Source organism: Anguilla rostrata, chromosome 10 (assembly GCF_018555375.3).
Source record: "Anguilla rostrata isolate EN2019 chromosome 10, ASM1855537v3, whole genome shotgun sequence".
Classification (NCBI taxonomy): Eukaryota; Metazoa; Chordata; class Actinopteri; order Anguilliformes; family Anguillidae; genus Anguilla; species Anguilla rostrata.
In genome coordinates this window covers 42,460,657-42,487,904 of record NC_057942.1, presented here as the reverse complement: position 1 = coordinate 42,487,904, position 27,248 = coordinate 42,460,657, and the positions used below count along the sequence as shown (strand labels likewise).

The window sequence follows — 27,248 nt, the reverse complement described above, 5'->3', positions numbered from 1 at the left end:
AGCGAGAACCGAAGCCAATCTCTACAGGAGGTAATTATCGAGATTCAAATTTGCGTCTGTTTACATTCCAAGTTTTTAAAAGCCGCCTAAATTAAATTTCAGCTTTATTGGAAAAATAATTGCAAGGCTTTGTGCCACCAAAGGATATGTGTGATGATAACAGCACAATAAAGAATGGGATTCATAATGAATAATGAAAAATTATGAAATGCAATTCATAATTTAAGAACAGTAACACCAATAATATTAATTTTAACTATAATTCTAACAGACACACACCGAGACAGACACACACGTGTGCACACACGCATATGCATCTTATTAACGTAATCATGTACTGAATCAATAAAAGTTTTTATTACAGTCGTAAGTGGACAACAAGCAAAAGCACCAACTGCCCCCCCTAGAGCTACCAAAGACGCACAAATCTGCTGCTGTTCCCCCTGCAGGGCAAGGCTGATGCTGGAGACATTAAAGACACCACTGAACCTCTGCTTTCCATACGGCTTTCTATGAACAGCCTGGGAACAACAGTATTACAATATTACACTGCAATATCAAAACGTACTCTTTCATACTAAATATAATCAATCAATCAATCAAATTTTATTTGTATAGAGGATTTCACAGCAATTGTCACAATACGCTTCGCAGACAAGCCTGGCCTAGACCCCCACAGGAGGAGCAAGCCTAAAGCAACAGCAATAACACAGCAATATTAAAAAGCACTAACATGGTGATACTGCACATACAGTCCCATACTCGCTTTTCCATACTGCAGGTCCTACTCCAGCACTGAACGTCACTCCAATGTGGAACACCCAACAGCAATACTGAACACGTGAATGCTGCACCCACACATCAGGATGCTTCAAATTATATAGCATTATATAATTATATGCTGATATAGCACACATCGACTCAATATTGCATAAATAAGTCCCAGAGCATATAAGCATCATACAGGAAATTACAAACATTATGTTCAGTCACGTAGCACAGACACATTTAATAAGCAACATTTCATACAATGCAACGGCCGGTAATGTATGCGACGGCCTATGCAGTGACAGGTTCTTCCTGTGAAACATCACAGAGAATCTGTCGGCGGCATTATTTACCAATAAATATAACATTTTTAATTTAAAAAACATAATTATATTAATTTAATATCAATAGCTACTATTAAATTGAATTAATATTAAAATGGAATTCCGCCTCCTTGTGCAGCTCACATATGGAGTTCGGGTTACCGAGGAATAACAAATATACAGTTCGCTGTTTTTATAATTCCCATTTATGCGCAGCCATAAAAAAAATAAAAAAAGCCATATTGGTAATTCATATTGCGCCCGTATGCTGCCGGTGTTGCTGTGGCAGCCGCGTGGTCTGCCGGAGCACATGCAGGAGCCGCGTGCGTGGGAGCGGGATACAGGGACAGGATATAAAGCGTTTCAGAGACAGTCCTCGCTCAGAGCGTAATGGAACGCGCTGGAGTGACTCCCACGGAGTTTCGGCGCGCCGCGGCGGACTGCGGCAGACCGCCAGGGTCGGGAGCTCCTCCGCGCACCCGCCTGTGATGCTGTTTGGGTTTTATCTCCCCCATCCCCCGGTCACGTGCTCGCGGCCGCCATTTCCGGGCACCCGCTCGCGCCCTCGCGCGAACGAAAAGCCAGCCGATCTCCCGCGCGTTCACACGCGCAACGCGGTCTCCGGCCACATCGACTCTCTCTCGTCTCACTCTTAATTTGTATACACACGTTAACTGTCAGCGCAAGAGACGAGACGATGCACACACGGGCGAGATCAACAAAACCCCTCCCTTCCATCCGCATTCACTGCCCAGTGGCTCGCACTCGCACAGATTTAACGGGTTATTGATCGCGGGTGAGTAGCCGATTATCATTGTTCACCTTGTTTGGCCTGTGTCTGATTGCATAGGGTAACACAGGCATATACAAGAGGGAGAAAAAAAACAGTTTGCAAGAATACACAGAAAATACATTTACTTCAAGTGCACCACCACAAGCTGTGAACAGCAGCACACACGTATATGTGCAGTTATACCGTGATTGCGTCTACTTTCCCACTGTCAAGGCACACGTGTGTTGCACCGTGTCATACCGTGATCGTACACCTAATCATCCACTACTGGCCCAATAACTCTGATCCAAATTCAGAAAAATAGCTGCAACAACTATTTTCTTTTTTGTAAATGTCCTGCTTGCTTCTATAAACAAGCCAAAAAAAACAAGCCATACATACACATAACAAACTGCTATTATTGAAATTAGTTTTGGGAAATGTTTTCACGAAACTGAAAATGTCCTGACGATAAAAAGAGAGGGAATTAAAGCTGACTGCCGATTAATAGCTTGTTTACTCCAATAACCTCCATTACAGCCAATATTATTTCCCAGCTGCGTGCATCACTGGGCTAACAGAAACAAAGAAATTGTGTTAAAATGACACGGCAAACTTAACACCTTTTCCTTTCTCGTTATGCTTAACTCCAAAAAAGTCACTCCGACATGTGAAAGTGCATCTCTGACTCATTACGAGGCAATCCGTATAAGCTCCCGGGCAAACACACCATCCTAGAGGTGGGCATTACTAATGGAAGGTGTGATTTAAAACTTTCAGGCTAAACTGTAGGCTGCTGCTCATGCTAGCCTTGACGCCACTCTAGGAGAGCTTTTTAACTTTTTTTTTGTCTGTCTGAGAGAACTAGCCCAGGAAAGACCCCTTAAAAAGAGGGGTGCGGTGCTGGAACAGCACCCCCTAGCAGCGAGGGCGATGTATGACAGATTTTGGGGCTCTCGGCGCCCCCTAGCAGCGAGGGTGGTGTATGACAGGTTTGGGGCTCTCGGCGCCCCCTAGCAGCGAGGGCGGTGTATGACAGGTTTGGGGCTCTCGGCGCCCCCTAGCAGCGAGGGCGGTGTATGACAGGTTTGGGGCTCTCGGCGCCCCCTAGCAGCGAGGGCGGTGTATGACAGGTTCGCGGCTCTCGGCGCCCCCTAGCAGCGAGGGCGGTGTATGACAGGTTTGGGGCTCTCGGCGCCCCTAGCAGCGAGGGCGGTGTATGACAGGTTTGGGCTCTCGCGCCCCTAGCAGCGAGGGCGGTGTATGACAGGTTTGGGGCTCTCGGCGCCCCCTAGCAGCGAGGCGGTGTATGACAGGTTCGGGGCTCTCGGCGCCCCCTAGCAGCGAGGGCGGTGTATGACAGATTGGCGGCTCTCGGTACCTCTGGGAGAAGATGTCGCGGTACGGGCTGCCGTGCTGCATGGCGATGCCGTAGCCGCGGTCGGCCGCGTTGTTCCCCACCGTGTAGAACGAGCAGTCCTCGTCGTTTATGGCGACGTACTCCAGCACGGCCGAGTCCCACACGAAGGCGAACCGTCCGTACTTCACCTGGAGAAAAAAACACAGGTGGGGGGGGGGCATCCATTAGACAACGCACCGTAAACACATCAAAATGGCGTCCTCAGAAACGACCAGATGAGTTAAGGCCATTTACTTCCAGTTCTCATCACTGTCCACTAAAAGAGGATTTTGTAGCTACACTCCCAAAAGAATTTAACAAATCAAATTTTGACCACAGAGGTTAAAATAAACATTGTTTTGGGAGGAGAGTGTATGGCCGGGCATTATACAATTCCTATTTTGCATCTTCATGGCCAGAACTTGTGAATTTCCACCACACGCGTCTCCACACCACCGCCTTGCTAATGGGAGAATTCAAATTCAGTCAGGACAACTCACGTATTCAGACGATATGTATTAATGAATATGCAATGTAATTATTTTGGTTCGGCGCTGAATGGATCTGCTGTAGGTACTTCTGTGCATGCACCAGTGTGCATTAACCTATCAAACAGGGATCACCAAACATCTCCCTTACAAAACAGGAGGATTAATTAAAAGCAGAACCTAGATGCAGATCCAAACAACAGGTGGAAGCAGGGGAGGTGGAGCAGCACCAAGCGACACACAAGAGGTCTGACTATTGGTTAAAAAAAGGCGCTCCATGAGTGATGTGTGCATGTGATTGGATGAGTATGAGAACATGAGGTGATGTGTGCATGTGATTGGTTGAGTATGAGAACATGAGGTGATGTGTGCATGTGATTGGTTGAGTATGAGAACATGAGGTGATGTGTGCATGTGATTGGTTGAGTATGAGAACATGAGGTGATGCGTGTTATGTGATTGGTTGAGTATGAGAACATACCGTGTTGTGTGAACGTGATTGGTTGAGTATGAGAACATAAGGTGATATGTGCATGTGATTGGTTGAGTATGAGAACATGAGGTGATGTGTGTTATGTGATTGGTTGAGTATGAGAACATGAGGTGATGTGTGCATGTGATTGGTTGAGTATGAGAACATACAGTGTTGTGTGAATGTGATTGGTTGAGTATGAGAACATGAGGTGATGTGTGCATGTGTTTGGTTGAGTATGAGAACATGAAGTGATGTGTGCATGTGATTGGTTGAGTATGAGAACATGAGGTGATATGTGCATGTGATTGGTTGAGTATGAGAACATGAGGTGATGTGTGCATGTGATTGGCTGAGTATGAGAACATGAAGTGATGTGTGCATGTGATTGGTTGAGTATGACAACATGAGGTGATGTATGTGATTGGTCAAGTACGAAAAAAAAAGCATAACAGTCATTTTATTGTGAAAACAGCAACTGAGGGACTAATGACTGGATCAGCGGAGGGTTCGTTTCCGCGGTACGGGTGAAGCGCGGGAGCTCACGGACGGGGCTCAGAAGGCACGTCCGGGTCCGAGCGCGAGACGGAGAAGGCTTCGGCTAAGCAGGCGGGAGGCTTTTTAGCGTCTGATGCGGAAGAATTCAAGGTGAACTTATTCTGCGGAGAACGCCGTCACACCGTCTCTCAGAAACGAAGAAATAAGAAAGAAGACGAAACTTGAAAGCTTCTCCTCATGCGGTAATTAAGAAGACGACGTCTTAAGTTTTCAGATCAAGCCAGCTTGACCTTTTCCTATTTTTTTCCCTTGTGTAAATGCAACATGATTCATTTTTAATTTATTTTAAATTCAACCTCAAACCAAAGGCTCATCCTTTTCATGAATGATTCTTCAGGATAGACACTAATCTGTGGTTCAGCAAGATTACATTCTGCCCTAATTATCTTCTGAAAATACATATTAATATTCTTTATGTCTTCACATTTCCTTATTTTGAATTGTATACATTTTGGTTAATAGCACATGCCCATCTGCACTTTTTGGACCTACTGGCTTCCTGAATACCCAATTCTGCCCTGGGAAGTGACTTAACCTGATTGACAAGAACTAATACATTTAAAAATTCTAATATTTCCAAGGACTTCAAGGCTCATGCATCAGACAAGACTACCACCCCAACCCCCCCAACCCCCCCCCCCCCACAGCAAAACAAACAGTTCCAAACAAAAACGCACCAGCCGCGCATTGCAAGATGTCTGTCTCACACATTTTTGGATTTTTTTCCTTCTTCAACAAACAGTGTCCCTCAAAGCAACGTGGAGCCCCTGCATTTGCAGTAAAAAGGCAATAATGGATTTCATTTTCTCTCTTCTTCCCTCTCTTCTGACTCACTCTCTGTCTCTACGTTTTGAGTGAAGAAGCTGTTACAATGGATCATGTGTTGAACAACCTTGTAATCACTTAACAATAAAAATGAAATAAAACGAACAAAAAAAACATCCAGAACCTCAGTATTGCAATAAATGTTGATCCAAAAAAAAAAAAAAAAACTGAGTTGATTTCCTGGGGGAGTCGGGGGGGGGGGGTGATATACGTATATAAAATATGATCATTACAAAAGAAGTCAAAGAAAAGGGGGAAAGGGACTGACTAATGCATTGTTCTTCATCAGCGTCGTCTCCCATTGTGTTTCTCTTCACATTTGGACAATGCATGAACGCCTCTGTTTTTTTATTTTATTTTAACAAAAACAAATTAAATGACGTCACACCAGTAACGATTCTTCGTTAGCTTGGGAGCACTCCTCACGGACTAGGTGCCTCCATGTAATAATTTCTTTGTAATGCTGCAAGCTCGGAGCTATTGTCTCACGAAAACATCCCATAAATAACACAGAAGAAAAAAAAACCCCGTCATCATTAGTTGCCATGGCATTTTCTATCTGCAGCTCTGAGCTTCCCGCGTCTGGAGCGATTTCACCGGGGCCAAGGCCAGGACAGCCGATGTCATCGCAGACGGCTTTATTGATACCGCCTCCATTCCGGGGGGGGTGGGGGGTGGGAAACGCGCGGTTAGTCACACAAACGGACGAATGCATTCGAACGAATCTGAAAGGGAAAAAGCAGCGGAGGCGCGCGAGCATACTAAAAATAAATAAATAAAAATAATCTATTAAGTGCGGGAGAGGGAGAGCGAGAGAGAGAGAGAGAGCGATAAAGAGATGAGGGATGAATGTGTGCGAGCCCTTGAGCGATAGAGAGCGTGGAAGAAAGACAGCCGGGTTCGCCTCTCTCCGCGAGAAGCCTTTTCACACAACTCCTGCAATCAGGGCGGCTGTGATTCTAATTGCACCGAGATAATTATTTAAGGCCATTTTCATCAAACGCGAGTCGCGCCACGCATGCTAATCACGTCATTGTTTTCCCAGGAAAAAAAAAAATTACAGCACACCTCACTAGATGCATAATCACAAAATTAAAACAGACTCTCTTCCCAACCCTTCCGCCGAAAGACAAATGCTGATGTGATGTCATTTACGTGAGAGATGAGCGCCTTCGTCGGCAATAAAGTTTTCCGCGTCCTTATCCAGCGTGAGACGACGAACAGAAGGCGGCGTGTCTTTAATTACAGCCCAGAAAACGCGCTTGTTGTTTAATGGGTTTTTACTGTGGGATTTTAATTTAGTCTCTTTGGCAAATTCCAAATTCTCAAAGTGCCTAATTGACGGAACCGCTCTGGCACACGACTCCGCACCTCCAAGCGGTGGGGAAAAAAAAAGCTAACTGAGGAGAAAGCGGGTTTCCAGAGGGCAGGGGCTTGTCCAAAGCTGGTGTGTGTTGGAGACAGCAGACAGGTTAAGTGAAGAGACCAAGCTTACCGAACATCAAACACGCCCCCCCCCCCCCCAACCAGCACACCTTGAGTAACACCGATGAACTCAATCACATTCTAACGATCGTCTTAATGGCGACCTGGTGAGGTCACTTCCTCCTTAGCGCAGGCTGAGCGACTCCGTGATGAACTCAGTTCTGCTCTATAAATACATAACGACAATCTGATGAGGTCACTTCCTCCTCGGCACGCTCAAGTTTATTAGAGAGTCGCCCCAGTTCATCTCGAGGACGCAAGTGACGATGTCACTTCCTTCTCTCCCAACTTCGGAGTGAGCGACAGCACAGATTCCTCAGACCAAACCTATTACTGATGACATTTTAAAAAGCTAAAAAAAGTTCTGTCTCTCTACCAGTGAGGCCCAAACTTTTTCAATCTGGCGAATATTCTTCATGGCGTGTTGCCGAAGGACAGTTATTGCGGCTCCACGTTTCAGGAGCTGACCACCGAATCTGGAGAATGTGGTGGCTGAGCCCTTCTCTCTACTAATCAGAATGGGCTCTTTTCCAATCGCTTATTTTTACCTCCTCCCTTCCTTTCCTCGTGCGCTTTCCCTCGCTCCTTAGCTCCATCCATCAGAGAACGAGAGGAAAGGACGCAAGGATGGAGGAGTCGGGGAAATGTGCATTAAGCAAAGGGAACGTCCTTCCCTCAGTCAAGCCTCAGTTTGAAGACACGCCAATTACAGACGTGGTTCGATGGATAGAGGCAGAGCTACAGGTTGATAATTTATACATCACGCGTTCTTAAAGACTTCCGCAAAGGAGGGACTTGTGTTTCTTTGCTCAAGCATCCTTTGGGAACCTCCTAGCTCCTTGCTCATAGCTCCTTCAAGGAACATGTAATGTCACAGTTGAGGCCATGGTCTAAAACCACAGGTAGCTGATGACTGATGACCTGGAGAACATTGCACACAGTAGCCCTTCCTGGTCTACCTGAAGGAGTGACAGAACTATTTGCTCCACAATGTCAACAAGGAATTAGGAGGAAACATTCACTATATTGTTTAGAGTCAACAATCTTGAACTTATACAGTGTATTTTAATGGCACTCGGAGGTAATTTCAATAAAAGCTGATTTAGCTATATGATTAAAAAATACATAACTAACTTCTGTGCCAACCAACAGCTCATAACTCACCACAGTGTGTGTTGCTTCAGGATTGTAAATGCAAATGCAGGTTGGAAAAAAAATATTTTAATTAGTTCCAAAATTATAATGAATACATTTGATTTCTAACTATATTTCTGAGGCAGTGAAAATAGAGAAACAGCCATGGAAGTTTTTTTTAAGCGACAGAAAGCCTTAAAAGGCCCCCCAGGGGCTAAAGACGGAACCTCAGGTGGGGGGGGGTGCATCAGACCAATTAAGTACTTGGAATTACTGTTCGGAAATAATTTTCCAACGGCCTTTTATTCATTCGTTTTTTTATTTATTCTAATGGGTCATTTTTCATGGCAGTATGTTAAAATACTGAAGGAAATTGTCACTTAGTCTTTTTAACACAGAATGCAGGGCTCATTTTATGATAATGGGCGAAGGTATGGCCATTTAATAATCAAGGATAAATTAGTGAAAAGGTGGGGGAGTGACGTGTACACCCCCACCCCCCCCCCAGTATGGAAGCTCATGAATTCAGGAGTGATTCAGGGCTCCTGCTTGAGGCACTGCTATGTGGTGAAATTCAGAAAAATGTACCCCCCCTCCACGTACCCCCCCCCCCCCTCCCCGTGTTTTGAACACTCGTATTTGCTGTTACCCTGTCCCCCTTCATCCAGGGTACACCCCCCCGCCCCAGTTTATTCTGGCAGGGAAACTTCAGCACACATGAAGGGGGGGGGGAGGGACATTACAGCCTATAGGCCAGCTAATCTCACTCAGGATTACATCAGCACCAGCATGTAACAAGTCGTTTTTTAAACAGAAAGCTAAAGTGCTTTTTCTCCTCTCCCCCCCCCCCCCCCCCCCCCACCGCCCCCATTTAAAATGACTGAAATTTGCTTCTAATCTGCTTCTGTGAAGTCTTCAAACGGAGTACTTATTGCCCTCCGCCCGTTACTGCGCCTATCGGGCCCCTCTAGGCCATCACGCCCTCCGGTTGCCGTAATAATGCAAAACAAAAAAGAATTATTTAAGAAAATCTTTCCTCAGAGACACGCACATGATCTGCATATCAGATGAAAGCTCAGCTTTCGCTGTGTACAGTTACAGCCTTGTTATTATTAGAATTTCTTTTGTGCTATTATACCAGCCAATCCAAGAGTGGTTCCTCAGCATTACCATCGGATATATAATTCTTTAAAAATGCATCCCCCTGACCCCCCGCCCCCCCATTTCTTCACCAATCTGGGATGCCAAATCAGATTTATCAGTGCTCAGTGCAGCAAACTCCACTTTCAATTATTAATTGCCTTCAAGAGTTACATATGAATCCTACACAGAGTACTCGGGCAGACCTGGTTAATGTGACATGCGATAAGAGTGGTAGTTATACATAATTGAAATCAGCAATTGAAATTTGAGCCACCGGGCTGTTTTTCATCTGTAGCCATAGTCTTCACGTCGCTGCTATCAAGCGGAATATAATAACTCAACAGTAATGCATTGAATGTATTTAAAAAAGATCATGTATATTCTTTTGTGTTGAGAGTTATCTTGCTTGCTTGTGTGGATGAGAAGCTAACAATGTCGCACTGAAGTTCAAAGTACTTCTGTAAGTTGCTCTGGATAAGAGTGTCAGCCAAATGTAAATGTAAATTAATTCATATTTCCGCATGAATATTTAACGCATGTATAAAAAAAAAAGAAAGTGAATTAAAAATTGTTTCAACCAAAACGTAACTGACTGTTTTTCTGGTATGAAAAGGACAGACTGGAAAACAGTTTTTCCCTCCGGTTTTGTGCCCTTGGAATATATGAAGAGTGCGGCAAAGACAAGTGGTCACAATGACTTCCACCAAAAGAATAAGCTTTTTATATTTGTCCCGAAAACCCCAAATGTCCTCCATGGTAATGCGGCCACATTACCCTTCATGCAGCCCTTTAAAAGGTTCTCTCATAGCACAATCTGCATGTCCTGAATCCACCCATCAGCCCATGAATAATAATAATTACTCTGTTAATAACAGCTATTCTAAAGTCCAGTGTGTTAATTCACTCATTGGTTTTTAATGAACTGCAGATATGTATACTGTATGTACTGATGCATGCACATAATGTATGAAAATCCATTTTAACTGCACCACATTGTGACGGTGGTAACGAAACACCAGATATGCTAAGAGTGTAGAACAAATGTAGCCGCAATAGGCTACAATCTGAAATGAATCTACGCAGCGATGCCACAATGGTAGACAACCTCCGAAGCTACTGCCAAGAATGTCAAGAATGGCGCTCAGCCATACTGTGTCGCTATTACAAGCTGCGGCTGTGACTTCAGACCTTCTAGACACACCGGTATGGTCAGGGGTGTAGCAGGGAATTCTGGGTCTTGTGCAAAAGCAGCCCCTGCGGGGAAAGCCATAGCAAAGTCCAGTGTCTACTGCAAACACCCTCTTCTGCTCCATACCATCTGGACTGAATTGCTCCTCACCCTCGCCATGGTCGTTACACATGACCAGAACCCACTGTTCTACACACTCTCAACATCTGATAAACTCTCACATTGAACTGTATATTAACCTTCTGCATATTTTCCCAGAGTCACTGCCTACACACCTTGTACACATTATCAACACATCACACACACACATTGTGAGGACTCATTATCGACACATCACACACACACACATTGTGAGGACTCATTATTGACACACACACACACATTGTGAGGACTCATTATTGACACACACACACATTGTGAGGACTCATTATTGACACACACACACACACACACATTGTGAGGACACTGCGATACACACTTGCTACACACTGCGAGCACTCACAGGAATCAAACCCTCTTTCAAACATTTCTCCTTTTCACAAGCTGTTATTTACTCTTTCTTTGAGCAAAGAGCCCTTTTCTCTCATTCATCAGAAGCAGGGCTGACAAACAGCCTCACGTCCCTGAGGGCTCCTCCGATGCACTGGACAGAGTGCACCCTGGGAAACACTCTCTCCAGAACCTCCCGTTTCGACATCCCCCCCCCCCCCCGCCCGCCCGCCCCGTGCACACGCGCTACAGAAAACCAGCTCACAGGTGTTGTTGCACGCCCGTGCAGCTGACAGTCACACCGAGAGAGAGAGAGAGAGAGAGAGGAGGAAAAAAATGTGACAACTTCTTCTCCTTCATTTGTTTTGCTTCTTAATTGGCCCTGAGCTGTCATTAATTCTCTCTGCTTCCTAAGGAAAAATAAAAAAGCAATTAATAGTCTATCGCAAACCATATGCAAATCTAAGAACCAATTTCCAACGATGGGATCTGATAATGGCACCCACAATAATTAGAAACAGCTGTTAGAGAAACAGCCCAGGACAGCTCATTGAGCTAGAACTAAAATGCATCTGTTAATAAGATTTGGCAGAAAATAATTTCTATTTTTTTTCAATTTTATTTTAATTATCAGCAGAATTATTTATCATATAGGGAGACTTATTGTGTTGTTTTTACTTTTTATTTTCTTTCACAGCAGGCAACTCCACCCTTTCTTATGCCCTCTGGCCTTTTGCTCATGTGTTTTGAACCCGGGGGGGGGGGGGGGGCATGTTGCATTTCTGCAAATAAACAGGGGAGAAGCCCAAATGCACTGCAAAGTGACAGCATGCCGTTTAAGCGATCTAATCTGTGTTTTGTTCTACATGATAAACAAAATCAGCCCGAATGAGAGCATGCTGATTGTTTGTTGTAATCCTAACATGAAGAGTGGTTGCGGACTGATGACGGCGCATTAAATGTTCACTGATCAAACAATATTTTTTCTCCCTGGCGTCGGTGGGAAAGGGGGATGAGTAGGGTTGGCATGGAGAGATGTTGTTTATTGTATCTCTGATTGTTTTTTTCTCTCACAGTATTATGGATGCATACCTCCAGAAATAATAAAGCATTGCAGTCATTTCTGAGCAGGAAAAGGTTCTAGTTATGCAAGACGAAAGGCCAGTCTCTCTTCCTGCAAAGTTTGTGTCTGTGCCAAGCAGTGAACGCCTACCTCCATCCCATCTATTCCTTCCCACACTACTTGGGTAATGTGATTGGTCTTCGCATCACATGAGGACAAACAGTTCTTGCACACGGTTTGAACACATCCATCAAAATGTACGCAGCAACTAAGCCTCTCTGCAATATTCCTACTCATTGTCCACTGCTGTCTTAATCATTATCGGCTCATTATTATGTCATTAGCAAGCTGTCCGCCATTTCAGTTCAGGGGTTCTGGGCGGGTAGCAATGCCAAGGTCAGTGCTCACTGCTAGCTAAAAAGCACGCAACCAGACCAAAAATACTTCACAAAATTGGCACTGCCAGTGTTGGGTTTGCGCTTTGACCTTTGAACTTTGACAAGAAAGTCCCCACTTTGTCTCCTTCGTCCGCAAAACTTCTTCCAAAAAAAACAACGGCTTCCTTTTTGCACGGCCATACGGGCCAGTTTAACGGACCTGCTCGTAGAAAGTTCTGGAAGCCCTGTCTCAGCCTTTTGAACTCATGCTTTTTAAAAAATTGCTATTGTCATCCATATTTTTTCCATTTTTATCAACACCAAGCTCCTAAGTCTTCAGGAACAGCTTAATCTAGGCATTTCCCACGCATAATTTTTTTAAACATAAAATGGCCCCCTACAGGTGCACTCTTATTTTCCTTTGGTTTCTTATTAGCATAATGAAACTCAAAAAAAGAACATCACACCACAACACCTGTCATAATTATTTCCAATCGTCATATGCAAAACTCACACATGCATTTGTTTTTGCAAGCTGTATATACTGTACATTTAATATAAGTATCCTGATGTGAAAATTATACCTACACATACAAATTATACTCTGTTGGCTGAAAATAAATACTTAATTGAACTCTTTTACAACAGATATAACTCACCTAAATAACACCCAACCAACAGTGCAGCAAAAAAAGCTCCGCCATTTTGTGAACTTCCAAACCATCTGCTGTGAGATCTCGGGTACACAAAACGAGAGGAACTCACCCCACAGGGGTCTCTAAATCAGAACAACATTGTGTTTGTTACAGTAACTCGGGGGAACAAAACACACACCAAATCACACTGACACATGTTTTAGGAAGGACAGATCTTCAGGAAGAAAGGGTGGGAGATTCGTGATGGAAGCGTCAGTGAGCATACATGCCAACAGACTACATGAACAGGCAGGAGGATGACTCATTAGAGACTATGGGGATTAAGCTGAGACCTTACATGCTAGTTAGGCAAATCCCCTACATGGTAGTCGGTCTGATACATCACCCACCCTCTGAGAACCACACACTGGGCCAAGGAAAGCTGGTTGGCCCAGTTAATGAGCTCAGTTGACACCATCCTTCGAAAACAGCCACAAGCAGGTATACTTCTCTCCTGTGATTTTAATATGCACCCTCGAATCTATCCACCCCTTTCAACAAACACATCCCTCCATGAAACACACGGATGGATGGAGTTGCAGAGGCGGACGGGGGGCATGGAATTAAACAACTTCAGTTTTTGAAAAAAAAGGTCTGGTGTGAAAGCACCGCACTGAGCACGCTCTAACGGAGGGGCGACGTGCTGGACTGCGTTCAGTCTCCGGCCTCAGAACATTACTCACTGCTTCCCTGAGCTCCTCTCAGAGGGCAAGCCTCCATACATCTGAAAAAGCGACAATGCGGCGCCCATACTCGAACAGCCAAGGGCAAATCAGCCAGACCAGTTAAGACCAGTTTAGACCAGCTCAGACCAATCTCTCCAAGGGCAAATCAGCCAGACCAGTTCAGACCAGTTCAGACCAGTTCAGACCAGTTAAGACCAGTTTAGACCGGTTCAGACCAGTTCAGACCAATCTCTCCAACATAACCATAGCAACACCTGCAGAAAACTGTTCATTAGTCTCGCTCCATATGAGCTCTGGGAAAACACTCCTCGATGACACCAGGCTCCATTGGTTATGCAGATGACATCAGTCTCTTAAGATGTCCCCCTGTCACCGAGTCTCTCCCTTCAGATCAGACTATGCAGCTGGAGGCCCAGCATCTGAAAGAAGGGGCCCCCCCTGCAAAATCCCGAATTTGAAAGAAGAGTCATGAAGCACAAATCACGCATGTGAACGCACCTGCGATGACACCATTGCAGCTGGGCGGAGAAGAAGCAGCCCCCGTGGTTCAACCTGCTCACAGTCTGGGCTGACACCTCTACTCTACTCTTCTCTCTCTCTCTCTCTCTCTCTCTCTCTCTGTCTGTCTCTCATTATAACCGAGACCGAGACATGGTGATGACGGCATCAGAACGCCTCTACCTGGGAGAGCGGCGGCACTAACGAGCATGTCAGCGCGCGGCCTCATGCTAATTTACTTTGCCCTCATTATCTCACCGCCGAAGCACAGGCGCATTCGACTGGCTGGAATGCACCAAAGGGCAGGAAGAGGGGTTTGAGCGAGTGCAGCGTAGGGGCCACTTAAAATCATCCCCGAACGGGGCGGTCCGCCACTCCCCCCCACCTTCCGTCCCTTTAAAGACCGAACAGAGGGGGCACCTTCGCTTACAGAGATGATGAGCACGTCGCACCCACGACATGACCTTCTCCCTCAAACCAGGCTAAAAAGAAAGCTTTGAGGAACAGCTCAGCTCTGTCCATATCCCCTTCCAGTGCAAGCTCTCTCCATATCCCTTTACAGCTAAGCTCTCTTCTCCATATCTCCTTCCAGCATTGCTCTCCATACCCCCTTCCAGCTTAGGTCTCTTCTCGATATCTCCTTCCAGCTCAGCTCTCTCCATACCCCCTTCCATCTAAGCTCTCTCCATATCTCCTTCCAGCTAAGCTCTCTCCATACCCCCTTCCATCTAAGCTCTCTCCATATCTCCTTCCAGCTAAGCTCTCTCCATATCCCCTTCCAGCTGAGCTCTCTCCATACCCTCTTCCAGCTCAGCTCTCTCCATATCCCCTTCCAGCTAAGCTCTCTCCATATCTCCTTCCAGCTAAGCTCTCTCCATATCCCCTTCCAGCTGAGCTCTCTCCATATCTCCTTCCAGCTAAGCTCTCTCCATATCCCCTTCCAGCTGAGCTCTCTCCATACCCTCTTCTAGCCCAGCTCTCTCCACATCCCCTTCCAGCTTGGCTTTCTCCATATCCTCTTCCAGCTAAGCTCTCCATATCCCCTTCCCCATAATTATTATTGTTGTTGTGGTTGCTGTTAATGAATTCAGTGATATCAAGTATTGAAATTACCATTATTAATCAGAAATAGTCATTTCAATTATAGCATCAATGCTACAAATTATCTTTAGTGTACTCAGTAAAATTGACTTTGCTAGCTTCATCTGTAATCTCTTTCATCCACAGTTATTTGAGACGATCAGATATCTCTGAAATCTTTTTTCTCATTGCCAGTTTCTTTTTTTTGGGGGGGGGGGGGGCAGATAATCCGTTCTTTGTCACTGTGCACATACTTAAGAACCAGAAATGACAAGCTGCTGGGCTTTAATGGGGATGCCATGGTGATATCTTTTCATGTCGCACTTTAATAACATGTTAATCAGGAACATGCTGGTCTTCATGTTTCCATCTCTGGCGGAAGTTTCCAAAGTGACCAAAGCGACTTAAAAAAGCTTTAGGATTCCCATCTAATGTTTCAATGAAATGCATGCCTGGACTTTTTAAACCATCAATTGTAACTGTTGTGGGTGAAAATGTTAAAGATGATATTTGAAATAAGTCCAAGGACACACAGTATGGCTACCATCCCTATGGTACAAAATGATTTATATGCATACAAAGTGGTGCAATAGCATATATATATACATATACATATATATATATGCAAGCGTGTGTACGGTTGCAAAGGGTTGGAAAATTTCAGGTAAATTCCTGGAAACTTTCTGGAAACCATCCTTGGGAAGTTAAAACTCGGGAATTTCGGAAATTTAGTCCAATTTCAATATAAAATGTTAGCGTATAATAGTGAAAATAGTAAATCATTTCTGGGGGACAAAATACACACAATAAAGTAATTGTAGATATTGTGGCATGTTTTGGTTAAAATATCCCCATTTAATGGGAATCTAGCTGAACTACAATTCCCATACATTCCTGTTAATTCAGATGAGTGCGTGCGTGTGTGTCATGTGACCACGGGCGATGACCAATGAGCTCCTCAGGCATGTCAAGCAGATTTGAGAGACAGCTGAATATCACGTGTGTGACAAACCGTCCCCCTTCATTTTTTTCTCCCCTCACAGAATTACACCTCTCAGATTAATCTGCACACATCAAAATGAGAAGGTCACAAAAAACCGATTCAAAAAGCCAACCTCCAATTTAAGCCACTTCGTACTGAGTTTTGATATTTTCAGCTAAACATGTAACAAAAATAAACAGCCTTCTCCAACAGAAGGAACGGGAGGAGATGAATGGGACGCCTGTCTGTTTAATACACCACACACAAAGAGGAATGGATAATCTGCGCAATACAGCACTGACGCCAGGAGTTTAACCTAAGAGGATTTTGATATTGATTTGACAGCAAAACTGAATAAATCCATTATGCTTCTGCACAAGGATCAACAAATTTAAAAAAATGACATTACCAAAAAAACAAAAAAAAAAACACATAAATTATTTAGAGCCAAAAGACAGTGGTTGTTAACCTTCAGAGGTATTCCATTTTTATAAAACATTTTGTAAATGTCAGTTCATCATTTTTCTTTACAGGCGATGAATCTCGAATGGCATCACGGACGTCTCCGCTTAAACAAAGAGGCCTCATTCTGTTAAAGCATTACTGCTTCTGACGAAAAATCCCACAGGACCTATCTCCCCCTTGCGTCCCCAGTGTCACCCTGATTTGTGTTCTCAGACAGAGAGGATCATGGGAAGTGCCTTCGGAGACACAGCTATAAAGGCGTAGGGAGGGACAGCGTTCGCACGCACACAGGCAGGGGGTGCCGCTAGGGATTTTGGGCCCCATGAAAAAGATTTCACATTGGGGCCCCAAACCCTGTACAATATTTGAGGGCCCCTCTCAGCCAGGGCCCTTGGAATTTGGTGTCCACAGTCTTTTGGCCATGTAGTGTACAATAAAGCGATGAGTCGCGGCATATTGCCAGTACAGTCAAAGCTGAGCGGTGTTGCAGACACGAGGCGCGTGCGTGGGTGGGCACAGGTCGCGTAAATTTGTGACCATTCATTTCGGGGTCACGCCGGACAACTGCTGGGCCCCCCCCGCTCTATACCAACACGTCTCCTCTGTGGCACCGCGCAGCGTGGTGCCAGTCCATTTCTCTTTGTGTGGACCTTCACAGGCCCGCCGTTCTGCCATGGCAACCAAAGCCGCGTCTTTTGAGAGCCACAGCGAGGGAGGACTCGGCGGAGATCAGCCCGGAGGCCCGGAAAAAGCAAGCCCTCACCTGCGTGCACCAATCCCAGCGGGAACACACAGAGCACCGCCTCCACACGCAGAGGCACCTGCGGAGCTCAGAGCATGGGGGAAAAAAAGATCTGGATATACCCAGGACTTTAAATACACAACCGATTTTTTATTTTTGTAAACCGCAGTGCCCACAGCACATGAAAGGTCTGTGTTTAACCCTTTGAAGAAGAGGAAAATTCTAAGTCAGTGTTCTAGAACTCTGTTAGCTTTCAGTCCCCAGTAGCGATTGTTACATCAGAATTAGAATGTTCAGTTAAGAACATTCTAATCTCATATTACAGATCTCACACCTTAAAGGGATTAAAGGTGGCTTTGAATAAGCGGGTGATTTGGCAAACAGAGCCACAGGGGACAACCCCCCCAAAAAAAGATAAAAAATAATGAAACCAAACATGAAACAACCCGCATGCTTCATACGCTTGGTTATTTTTTTGTTTCGTCTCAAAAAAAGTTAGTTTAAAAAAAGGATTTACAGACTTTTTAATCAATCTTTACAATGTGATGTCTCGTGATATTAGAAGTATTATGGTACAATTGTTAATGGCCTCTACCCTAGCCTGTCAAAGTCCAAATAAATCCATCCTGTACACGGCCGTGTACAGAACCATTTGTCTTCATGTGGCAAGCTATTAAATTAGAAGTTTCAGAAGAAGGAACCCTGCTTTCAACAGTCCCAAATGTGTAGCTTTAAGTTCTGCACAAGGTAGTATTATCACAAATATCATAGAATTACTACATTTTTCATATAAGAGCTGCTTACGACTTAACATGATTATATCCCATAACTGCTTATGAAACTTTATTGAAAAGGAAAAATCATTCCCGATACTTTACATGATTACATTCTATAAAATTATACTGAAAGGAATTGATGATAAACAGATTTTTTTTAATGTAAAGTTGATTTAAACTGCTATATGATTCAGTTATATGATTCAGTGATTTATCAATTATTTATTTCTGAAATGCTAGCAAAGTCACCTTGGTCATATTAATATTTGTAACATATGGGCGGCTGGTTTTGCTCAGAATAGAACTGTGGAAGCTGTCCTTCTGGCATAGATTTGCACCTTGGAAGGTGCCGTACCCAAACCCGGTAAAATTAGAAATAATAACGGTCAAAGGAAAGTAGGGATATATGGACCCCAGACATCCCATAATCCCATTTTGCCATGTATTTGTGCTGTCCTTTGATTTTATTGTGGCTGTTGACGTAATGCTATGAATCAGCAAAGGACAAAGCATCCAGGGGTGCCGCAGAGTATCAAAATATTTCAACAATTTATTCCATTTTCATGGAAATTTCATGGTATTACTTTTATTTCCAGCCACAATTGCGTGACAAATAAGAAACAACAGAGTGACCAATATTCAAATTAATGCACATAAAAATCATAAAAATACACATCCCTGCCCACTGAACCTGAATCATGGAGTGCTTAGCTTTAGGAGCTGGACTCTCCAGTGTTTGAGTCACTAATGGCTGCGGCCAGCGGTTGCTGGCGTAAGCACTGGATATTTCATTCGACCCGGGCCGGGAGTCCACAGCGGCCTCTCGCCGACGGGGTAGGGGGGGGACCTGGGTCGCCCCGTCCGCCCAACACATCAGATTGATGATAGCTGCAGGGCCGTGGGGCCTGCAGGGGCTAAAACAGCAGCTTTCTCGCGCACAACCACACCAGAGGACTGTGTGGCCTTTAGCTAAACCACTGGAGATGCAAACGGCGCAATCAGCAATAAGAACAGTGGAAAAACGGGAGACTATTGAGTTCAGATGTGAAATACCCCCGTGTTCCCCCCCCCCCCCCGAAATCACTGACACCTACAGTTCACACTGCGGTGGTGGGATCAGTGTAGAGGAGGGGCTGGATGCACAGGAGCACGCACGCAAGGCTGAAGCACTGCCGGGAACAGGTAATTGCAGTGCAGCCTCGAGATCTCAACGGTACTTTAGGGGTCCTGTCTTTCTCTCCTTCTTTCTCTACAAAGATTATGAATTACCCCAGGATTGGTTCTGTTTCTCTCACTCCGGGAAAGTCATTATATAAATGGAGGACTGGGTTTGCGGCAGTTGATCTAGCACTCTTAGAAAAGTACTTCTACGAATTGAAATCAGGCTTCTGCGCAAGTCTCTAAAGAGGTTCTTCGCCTTGAACAGCAAGTGTTTGCAAGTGTTATGTGGAAAAAAATAGTCCCGGACAGTGCTCTAAGCTGAGAGTTTAGTGAAGTGAGCGAAAAATGTTCTGAAAAAAAAGAAAAGAATGAAAACAAAAACAAAAAATCGGCAGCAAAGAACGCCGAGGTTGTCTTCAGAGAAGGTCTCAGAGGCCGTTTAGTTTGCTGGGAGAAAAGGCGGAATGTGGGCTCTCTGGAGAGAACACCCCCCAACCCTCCCTCACCCCCCAAACCCCCCACCTCGAAGGCCCTCTCCCTATAGGGGGGCCGCACGAGTCGTGTCAGGGTCCCCAGATAGCAAGCAACTCCGGACTGGATCAGCGCCGGGGCTGTGCTGACTTCGGGCCAGAATCAGCCCCGATCCGGCCCGGACTCGCTTGCTATCTGGGCCTGGAGGTTTGACCCCCCCCACCCTCCCCTCCCCCCCTCAGATCAGATGGCGGGGGATTGGGGTGGGGGAGGGGGGGTAAGCGGTGGCCTGGAGGAGCGCTTGAAAGCCTGCCCCGCCCCGCTTGTTAGCGGCGGCGGCGCGTGATGTATCATTTTCTCTGCTTTCCAAAAGTCCATTAGGCCCTGGCGGGCCGCCACGCAGCCTCTCACCGACCGAGAGGAAGACGAGCAGATCGCGCGAGGGGACGGGGTAGGAGGCACGAGGGCTCGCCGGGGCTCACAGAAGCATGGTGTCCTCATGTCGCGTACACTGCCAGAGTTAAAAAAAAAATATATATATTTTTTTTTTTTTTATTCAACCAATACCTCCCACATCCCACCCCCCCCCCCCCCCCCCCCCCACCTTTCCTCTCCTTGGGAATTCAGATGTGGAATTTAATGATTCAGTTTAGGTCACAGTCCTGCTGGGGAAGCGAGTGAGGCCGAGACTACACACGCCTTTAAACGGCTGCTTGTCTTGGTTCTATCTGCATTTTTCTGTTTCCTCTCCCGATCCAGCCTGTCGCTTTTCGGCAATTTGTCTCACGTTTGTGTTGGGATTTTACCCACACTTCCGTTCAATTTTTCAAGAAATATCCCACTGCTGTAATTATGTAATGTTTTACAAACACTGTGCACTTCTACATGTATCTTATTTAGAGAGAAAGCCAGGGAATTAAGCATGCAAATTGCCCAAGCATACGAGCCAAATTGTAGAGAATTAACAGAGATTCACAGATATGAAGAATTATCCTTTAAAACACAAAAACTTATAAAAGGCTGCACAGTGCAAAATTGAATAACTATGCTCTATAATTATGCCTCTCTCTCTGCCTCTCTCTCTGCCTCTCTCTCTCTCTCTCATTCTGCAAAGCTTCTAATGAGGCACTTTTTGTAAATTGAATAACATTGAATTAAAAAAACTGATTTCAACAATAATTGTTTTCACTATACAAAGACAAAAGGCGAGCAAGCTACAGGCCGCAATTCTCCATTGAAAAAAAAAAAAGGAAAAAAAAATATTATCAAGAAAAAGTAAGCAAGAATTGTTCAGCAAGTTTAAAGCTTATACTGGTATAACATGTCCTTTGTAAACTGTGTGGACACCTGCTCATTGCAACAAATTAGAGGAAAGTTGGAAAAAAGTACAGACAATATAACAAATTCACAGCTTAATGAACACCAATTTCAGTGAAATTCCACAAACCGTAGTCATAACAGATTAGAATGTTTCACTACAATTAAGCTCCCCTGGGGTGTCTAAGAGACTCAGAATCAGTAAAGGCGTTCACCGTAGGAAAAGGTCATGTGATTCGGCTATAACTGATATGGGTCTTAGCCCCGCCTCTAGCTGATATGATATGGAGTCCAGAGCAGGCCACATTGGCTCTTTCTCAACTGAGCAGGGCTAAATTCACCCCGGGTTCCCTCATGCTATCACTGCATCAGTGCCCCCCCCTCAACCTCCACCCCTCCCCCCCCAGTTGTCCTATCGCAATTTTTTTCATATCACATATTTTCAGAATGTGCACTTATTGCACACAAGTTATCAGAGCAATAGTTCCCCTAGACCAGCGGCCATCTTGTGGTCCTTTAAAAAACCGGTAAAAACCCCCATCTCGTTCCACTTTCGCCAGCAGGCGAGAATTGCAAAGTTCTTCGCCTCACACTTTTTATGCAATCTGAATTTGCACACCTGGAGTTCTGCTTATGAGAACCGAACAGCCACACAACGCGGGATGCTGAGGTAGGCAGCAGCCAGGGGGAAACCGATGGACTCTATTGAGGCCGTCAACACGGACAGGAAGGAAGGAAAGGATTTAAGATGCTGCCGTACCGTCTTGTCCAATGAGCAAATGCACTGCACTCATCAAAGGAGGAAGCTGGTTTCTGGAAAACCACGGAGATAAGACGAGCCCCCCCCCCCCCCCCCCCCATTCATGCGTGCTCGTTAAATGAAGAAAGCAAAAGCCCACGTTGCGCTTTTTTTTGCGAACACGGAGCCAGAGACATCCACGGATCTTTGTCTGCTTTTATTTTCCATGTGGAAAAACAGATAACTAACCCAGGAGAACCCCAGCTCTCATCACCCGTCCACTGCACAGTTCTCACAACCACAAAGCCCCTTTACTGCTGAAAACAACAACAATGAAACAACAACACGAGGAGTCTTCTTCAAACCAATCACAAAAGAAAGAAGATTTGAGCTGGCACAATATCACTGTGAATAAACACCTCTACCGACAGCAGTTCACAATCACTTTTCAAAGGCTGGGTGTACGGTGTTGAAATAGCAACTGGTGCGTCAGTTTCATGAGTCAGTATGTAATCATGAACTCTCACCGCAGTAAAAACAAATCTGGCAACCACGAATTATCTCTCTCTCTCTTCATCATTCTCATCCTCGCTTATTTTCTCCCTTCGATGAAAATGTTAAGTTAAGTGGAAAAAAAGAAGCTGACATTCTCTGTCTCTGCTGTCCCCTCCTCTATCTCTCTCTCCCATTTAAATTTAGTCATTTTTTCCCCAAATGCAATACAAAGTGCTTCCCATAATAAGACATGAGATAAACACAAACAAAATACAACTTAAAATAAACCAATAGAAAGCAAGACCAGGCCGAGTCAGAACTGGAGAGAGCAGTGATTCAGCGAAGAGACTAACGCACAAACTAACGCTCATAAAGAACAATGCTCTTAAAGAATGACGTTCATGAAAAAAATACATTCTTCTTCTATTAGTCAGTTTTTTTGTGTGTCTGTTGTTTTCAGTTGCAGGGGTGTGGTCACTGAGCCTGAGAGACAGGGGGTGGGGGGGTGGGGTGGGGGGGGGGGTTCAGACCTTGTCGAGAGAAATATGCGCGTCGCGTATTTAATTGGTTCTTTTCTGAGCCCGCTGGTTTCCTTAACAACAGCAAAGGACAAAGAAAATGTCAGAGAAGGAGATGGCTCGGTGAGAGCCGAGGGGTAACGAAGTATACTTTCTCCAAGAATGTCGCTTGAACAAAAAAAAAACTAAAAATAGGAAAGGAAGGAAAACATGGAATGAATGCGCTAAAATGACAGATAAAGTACTTCAGAAGAAGAGAAATATGTTTCCGCTCTGCTCTACGAGTGGTGGGAAGCAGAAAGACTGCGATGACTTCATATGCCCCCCTAAAGGAAGTAGGTTACCCGACTTAAACTGCCGACAGGAAATGCAGTTAGGTCCAAGTACGGAGGTACGATTTTAAAATGAAACCGTGAGTCAGTTGTGTGGCACAAATCACCTGAAATAAATTTCATTAGTTGGTCAAGCTTGTCCCATTTCGTTCCGTTTTTAGATAATTAAATGAAGTTCACTTTAAACTGATGAAAGAACACAGAGTAGCTGAGTAGTTGAATCAGAAATAGTCTCTTCCAGATCCCGTTACTGAGAAGCTTCCAGCGTTGTAACTGTGAGCCAACATAATTTCAAACATTATTATCCCTTATCCAGAGATTATTGCAATTTTAGCATTTGACCTTATGCGAAGACTATAACCCAGTAAAGTAATTTTGGTAATGCGTGTACATCATTCACCATCATTTTGGACGAGGACCAATAGGTGTCACAGCAACACCTCGGAACAAAATTTTTTCGAAAACCCTCAACGCAACGAGGGAGCTGGTTTAGGACTGACACGGCGCGTCCTGTTTGTTTCCCTGGATACTATAAATAGAAGCTTGCCATCCCCATTAAATCCTCAGCCAATCAGAGCGCAGCAGGGGAGCAAGGTGCAGAGCGCTGTGTACTCCCGCAGTTCCGTCGTAAAAAAAACCAAAAAAAAACGTACAGCCACATGCTTTCGCCGTTCATTATCCCAACATACAGCGAAGAGTCCGTCTTTATCGATTCCTGAGAAAGTCAAAAAGCACGCCCTTCCTGCTGAAGTCATTAAATCTGTTGTTTTGGATCATGCTGGGCCAGAGCGTTCTTTTTTCTGGGAGCTTGCCCTGGACTGTCTTTATTTTTGCTCTTTTGTATTTGTTTTTGTTTCTCTATTTGCTGCAGCTCAAAAACACACATAGCATTCAGTAAAGTGTGTGTGTGTGTGTGTGTGTATGGGGGGGGGGGTTGTAGGCTCATTTGTTTCAAGGACGTAATAGATGGTTCATTGCTTGCTGTCAGTTGGATGTGTAGAGGGCTTAAGGCAATTTGATCAAAATAATCACTGTCAACAGTTTTAGATATTTTTTTCTTTTGTATTTTTTGCTAGAGTGAGTGCGGCCAATCAGTCTGTTTTTATGGGAATGTTCTCAAGACATCTGGTTTGACAAACCTACTCTTTCAAGAAGTGCCACGGGATCTATAAAGACTTTTTTGGTTTAACTTCTCATTCACTGGATGGCACCTACTACAGCACAGTGTCCCCATCGCCTGGTCTGTTGCATTGGCTTGCTTTTTGATCCAGAGAACAATGTTCCTTCTACTTTCTCACTTAACACACTGTAGCTTTCTGCGTTGGTCTCCCATTCAAATACAAACCCATCCCAGAACTGCTTATCATCAGCAGTGTGAAACGAGGAGGGCACAGGGTGGGGTCAGGCTGCCAGCTGACCTGAAGCTCTGCGTCAGGCACTTTGCCTCAAGTAATCACAGGCAATGAGGGGAAACGGATCTCAAAAAATCGTGACGATTCTCCTTTAAGCAAGGGATGAGTAAAGAAACACTGCAAGAAGCGAAAGGGAAAAAAAGAGATGAAAATGAATGTGTGAACCAAATAAATCATCAAACAGCTCCCTAACTGCCCCCCCACCCCCCTCCTTACTGTGAGATAGCACAGCTTCAGGCTAAACCACCCGTCACTTCCACTTTTTCTCCTTCCAGCTTCCGTTGACTTCATTAAGCATTTTTATAATTGCCAGTCCTCGTGGGAGGGGAGCTGCTGCGGCCTGGTCGGGGCGGGACAGCCCATTACGCACGAATCCCCGACCCGCGCCCTCTCATTACCCCTTCGCTTCACCCCCTGTCTTCTGTCTCTTCTCTCCTCCCCTCCCCTCCTCTCTCGCGGACGCCCCGTATCCATGGAGGTTCCGCGGAGGCCTACCGACAGTCCATCAGCGAATCGATCCAGGGAGAGTGAGCTCAAGTTGCCCTCTCTCTCTCTCTCTCTCTCACTCTCTCTCTCTCTCACTCTCTCTCTCTCTCTCTCTCCTGTAATGCCCTTGTCCCCACTCTGTAATTCCCTGTCTCAGTTCTGTTCCTAGCTCGTCCGAGTCTTCTCCTTTTCCCGCCTTTTTCTCCAGAAAGTCCGTAGCGCTTCTCGCTTATCTCCGAACACCAAAGCCACGCTGGACTCACGGTCCCCAACCAGAACAGCTGCCGCCTGAATTTTTAATCCTAACGGTACCGATATCGTCTTAAAATCAGGACAGCCCCAGCCCAGCAAGAACGCTGTCGGTACCGGGCCATCTGGGCCTTTTGATAAACCGTTACCGTCTATTTAAAAAAAAAAGCCGTTCTTCACTTTCCAGAGAGGAGGGATCTCCACAGGGCAGGCGCACACGAGCCCGCCACTGTGTCCCGAGCACACGGAACTTCCACCTCCCCTTCTCCCACAATGCACCGCTTCCTTTCCGGTTCCGCGCGCGTGCTTTGCGTCGGCGGCCGGGCTCTGCTTGGCGCCGAGCGGGCACACAAACCGCGGGCCGTGCGTCGCAGGGCTGAGGCCCCTCGGAGCAGATTAATGGCTTTTTAAGAGCCTTCTCTCCGAGCGTCAGCGACCGAACAGCGGAAACACGCACTGCCGGAGTCTATCCAAACCCCTGCTTATCAGGACTCTGTGAGTAAATGTTGCTTCTCTCCCCCCCCCTCCCCCACGGCTTCACGCTGGTCCCCATATCTCAATGTGACAAGCGGCTAATGAAGGAAACTCAAAGCAAACAGTAAATTAATGTTTATATAATGGGAAGGATGAGCCCACGAGTCTCCAGGTTCTCTCCTCTCTATCTCTCCAGCGGTCCCGGCCACACGGCAGGGATCTCAGCCAGGATCCGGGCCCTCAGTCCGTCCCTCTCTCCCCCAGGATCAGGGCCCTCAGTCCGTCCCTCTCTCCCCCAGGATCAGGGCCCTCAGTCCGTCCCTCTCTCCCCCTGATAAGCCTCCTCTCTGTCCACTCCTGTCCGGAGCGGTGGACATGTCCGCTACGCAGGCCCGTCATGATGAAGTCTGTCCTTCGAGGGAAAGCGACTGAGATCCGGTTAGCGCCTTCGTTTGCAACTGCGCTCAAAACCACATCTGTCTCTCCTCCCCTCTTCCCCCTCTCTCTCTCTCTCTCTCTTCCGCCACCCTCTCCTCTCCTCTACTGTCTGTGCGCTTGACACCGGCAGCCTGGACGCGCCTAGAACATCCCGACACTTGATATTTTTCCTCTTTTATTGCAGCAGGGGAGTTAGCGTAGCTCAAGGGCATCAGTGCAGGAGCTAACACGCTCCTCTCTTACCACAGCTTTCCATGTCAGGGGCCAAACAAACACAGGCACGCGGAAATGTGCTTACTTTAATCTATTTTATTTACATTTTATACACATTTTTATGCCCTTTGTGTATTATTCTTCTTATTATTATTCTTCACTCAGTTTTCGGTTTTATTGCAGTGGAGTCAGAGATCAACCCAGAGATCTCTGAACAGCTCGACAGATGGGATCCCCACCACGATCATCGTCTGCAGACAGGAAGGAGGGAGCACCGTCAGCAGCTCCCACAAACAGCTGAGCTGCGCCGCTACATGCTAACGCTCACAAACGAGAAACAGTCAGGCTGAGCCCGGAGTAAATACACGGGGTGCCGTGCGTTTCTGTTCCTTTCACAGCTTACAAGTGTCTCTCCTCTCTGGTGCACCAACCCTTCACATTATTTTAGCAGCTTTGAGCCGAACGCTAGCCTAACAAAACAAAACAAAACAAAACAAAACAAAAACAAAACAAAAGGTTTCTTTAATAAGGATG

At 45.5% G+C, this 27,248-nt stretch overlaps 1 protein-coding gene across 8 annotated transcripts in view; it reads right to left on the bottom strand.

Moving 5' to 3' along the window:
- Positions 1-27,248, bottom strand: part of grid2 (glutamate receptor, ionotropic, delta 2) — a 400,155-nt gene that overhangs the window by 18,939 nt on the left and 353,968 nt on the right. For all 8 annotated transcript variants that reach the window (XR_010323876.1, XR_010323877.1, XR_010323878.1 and 5 more), the window contains exon 14: positions 3,245-3,413. Coding sequence is in view for 5 of the 8 variants with exons in the window: in XM_064297283.1 (XP_064153353.1) it covers positions 3,245-3,413 (169 nt within the window). In the remaining 3 variants the exon portion in view is untranslated. The remainder of the gene's footprint in view (positions 1-3,244; positions 3,414-27,248) is intronic.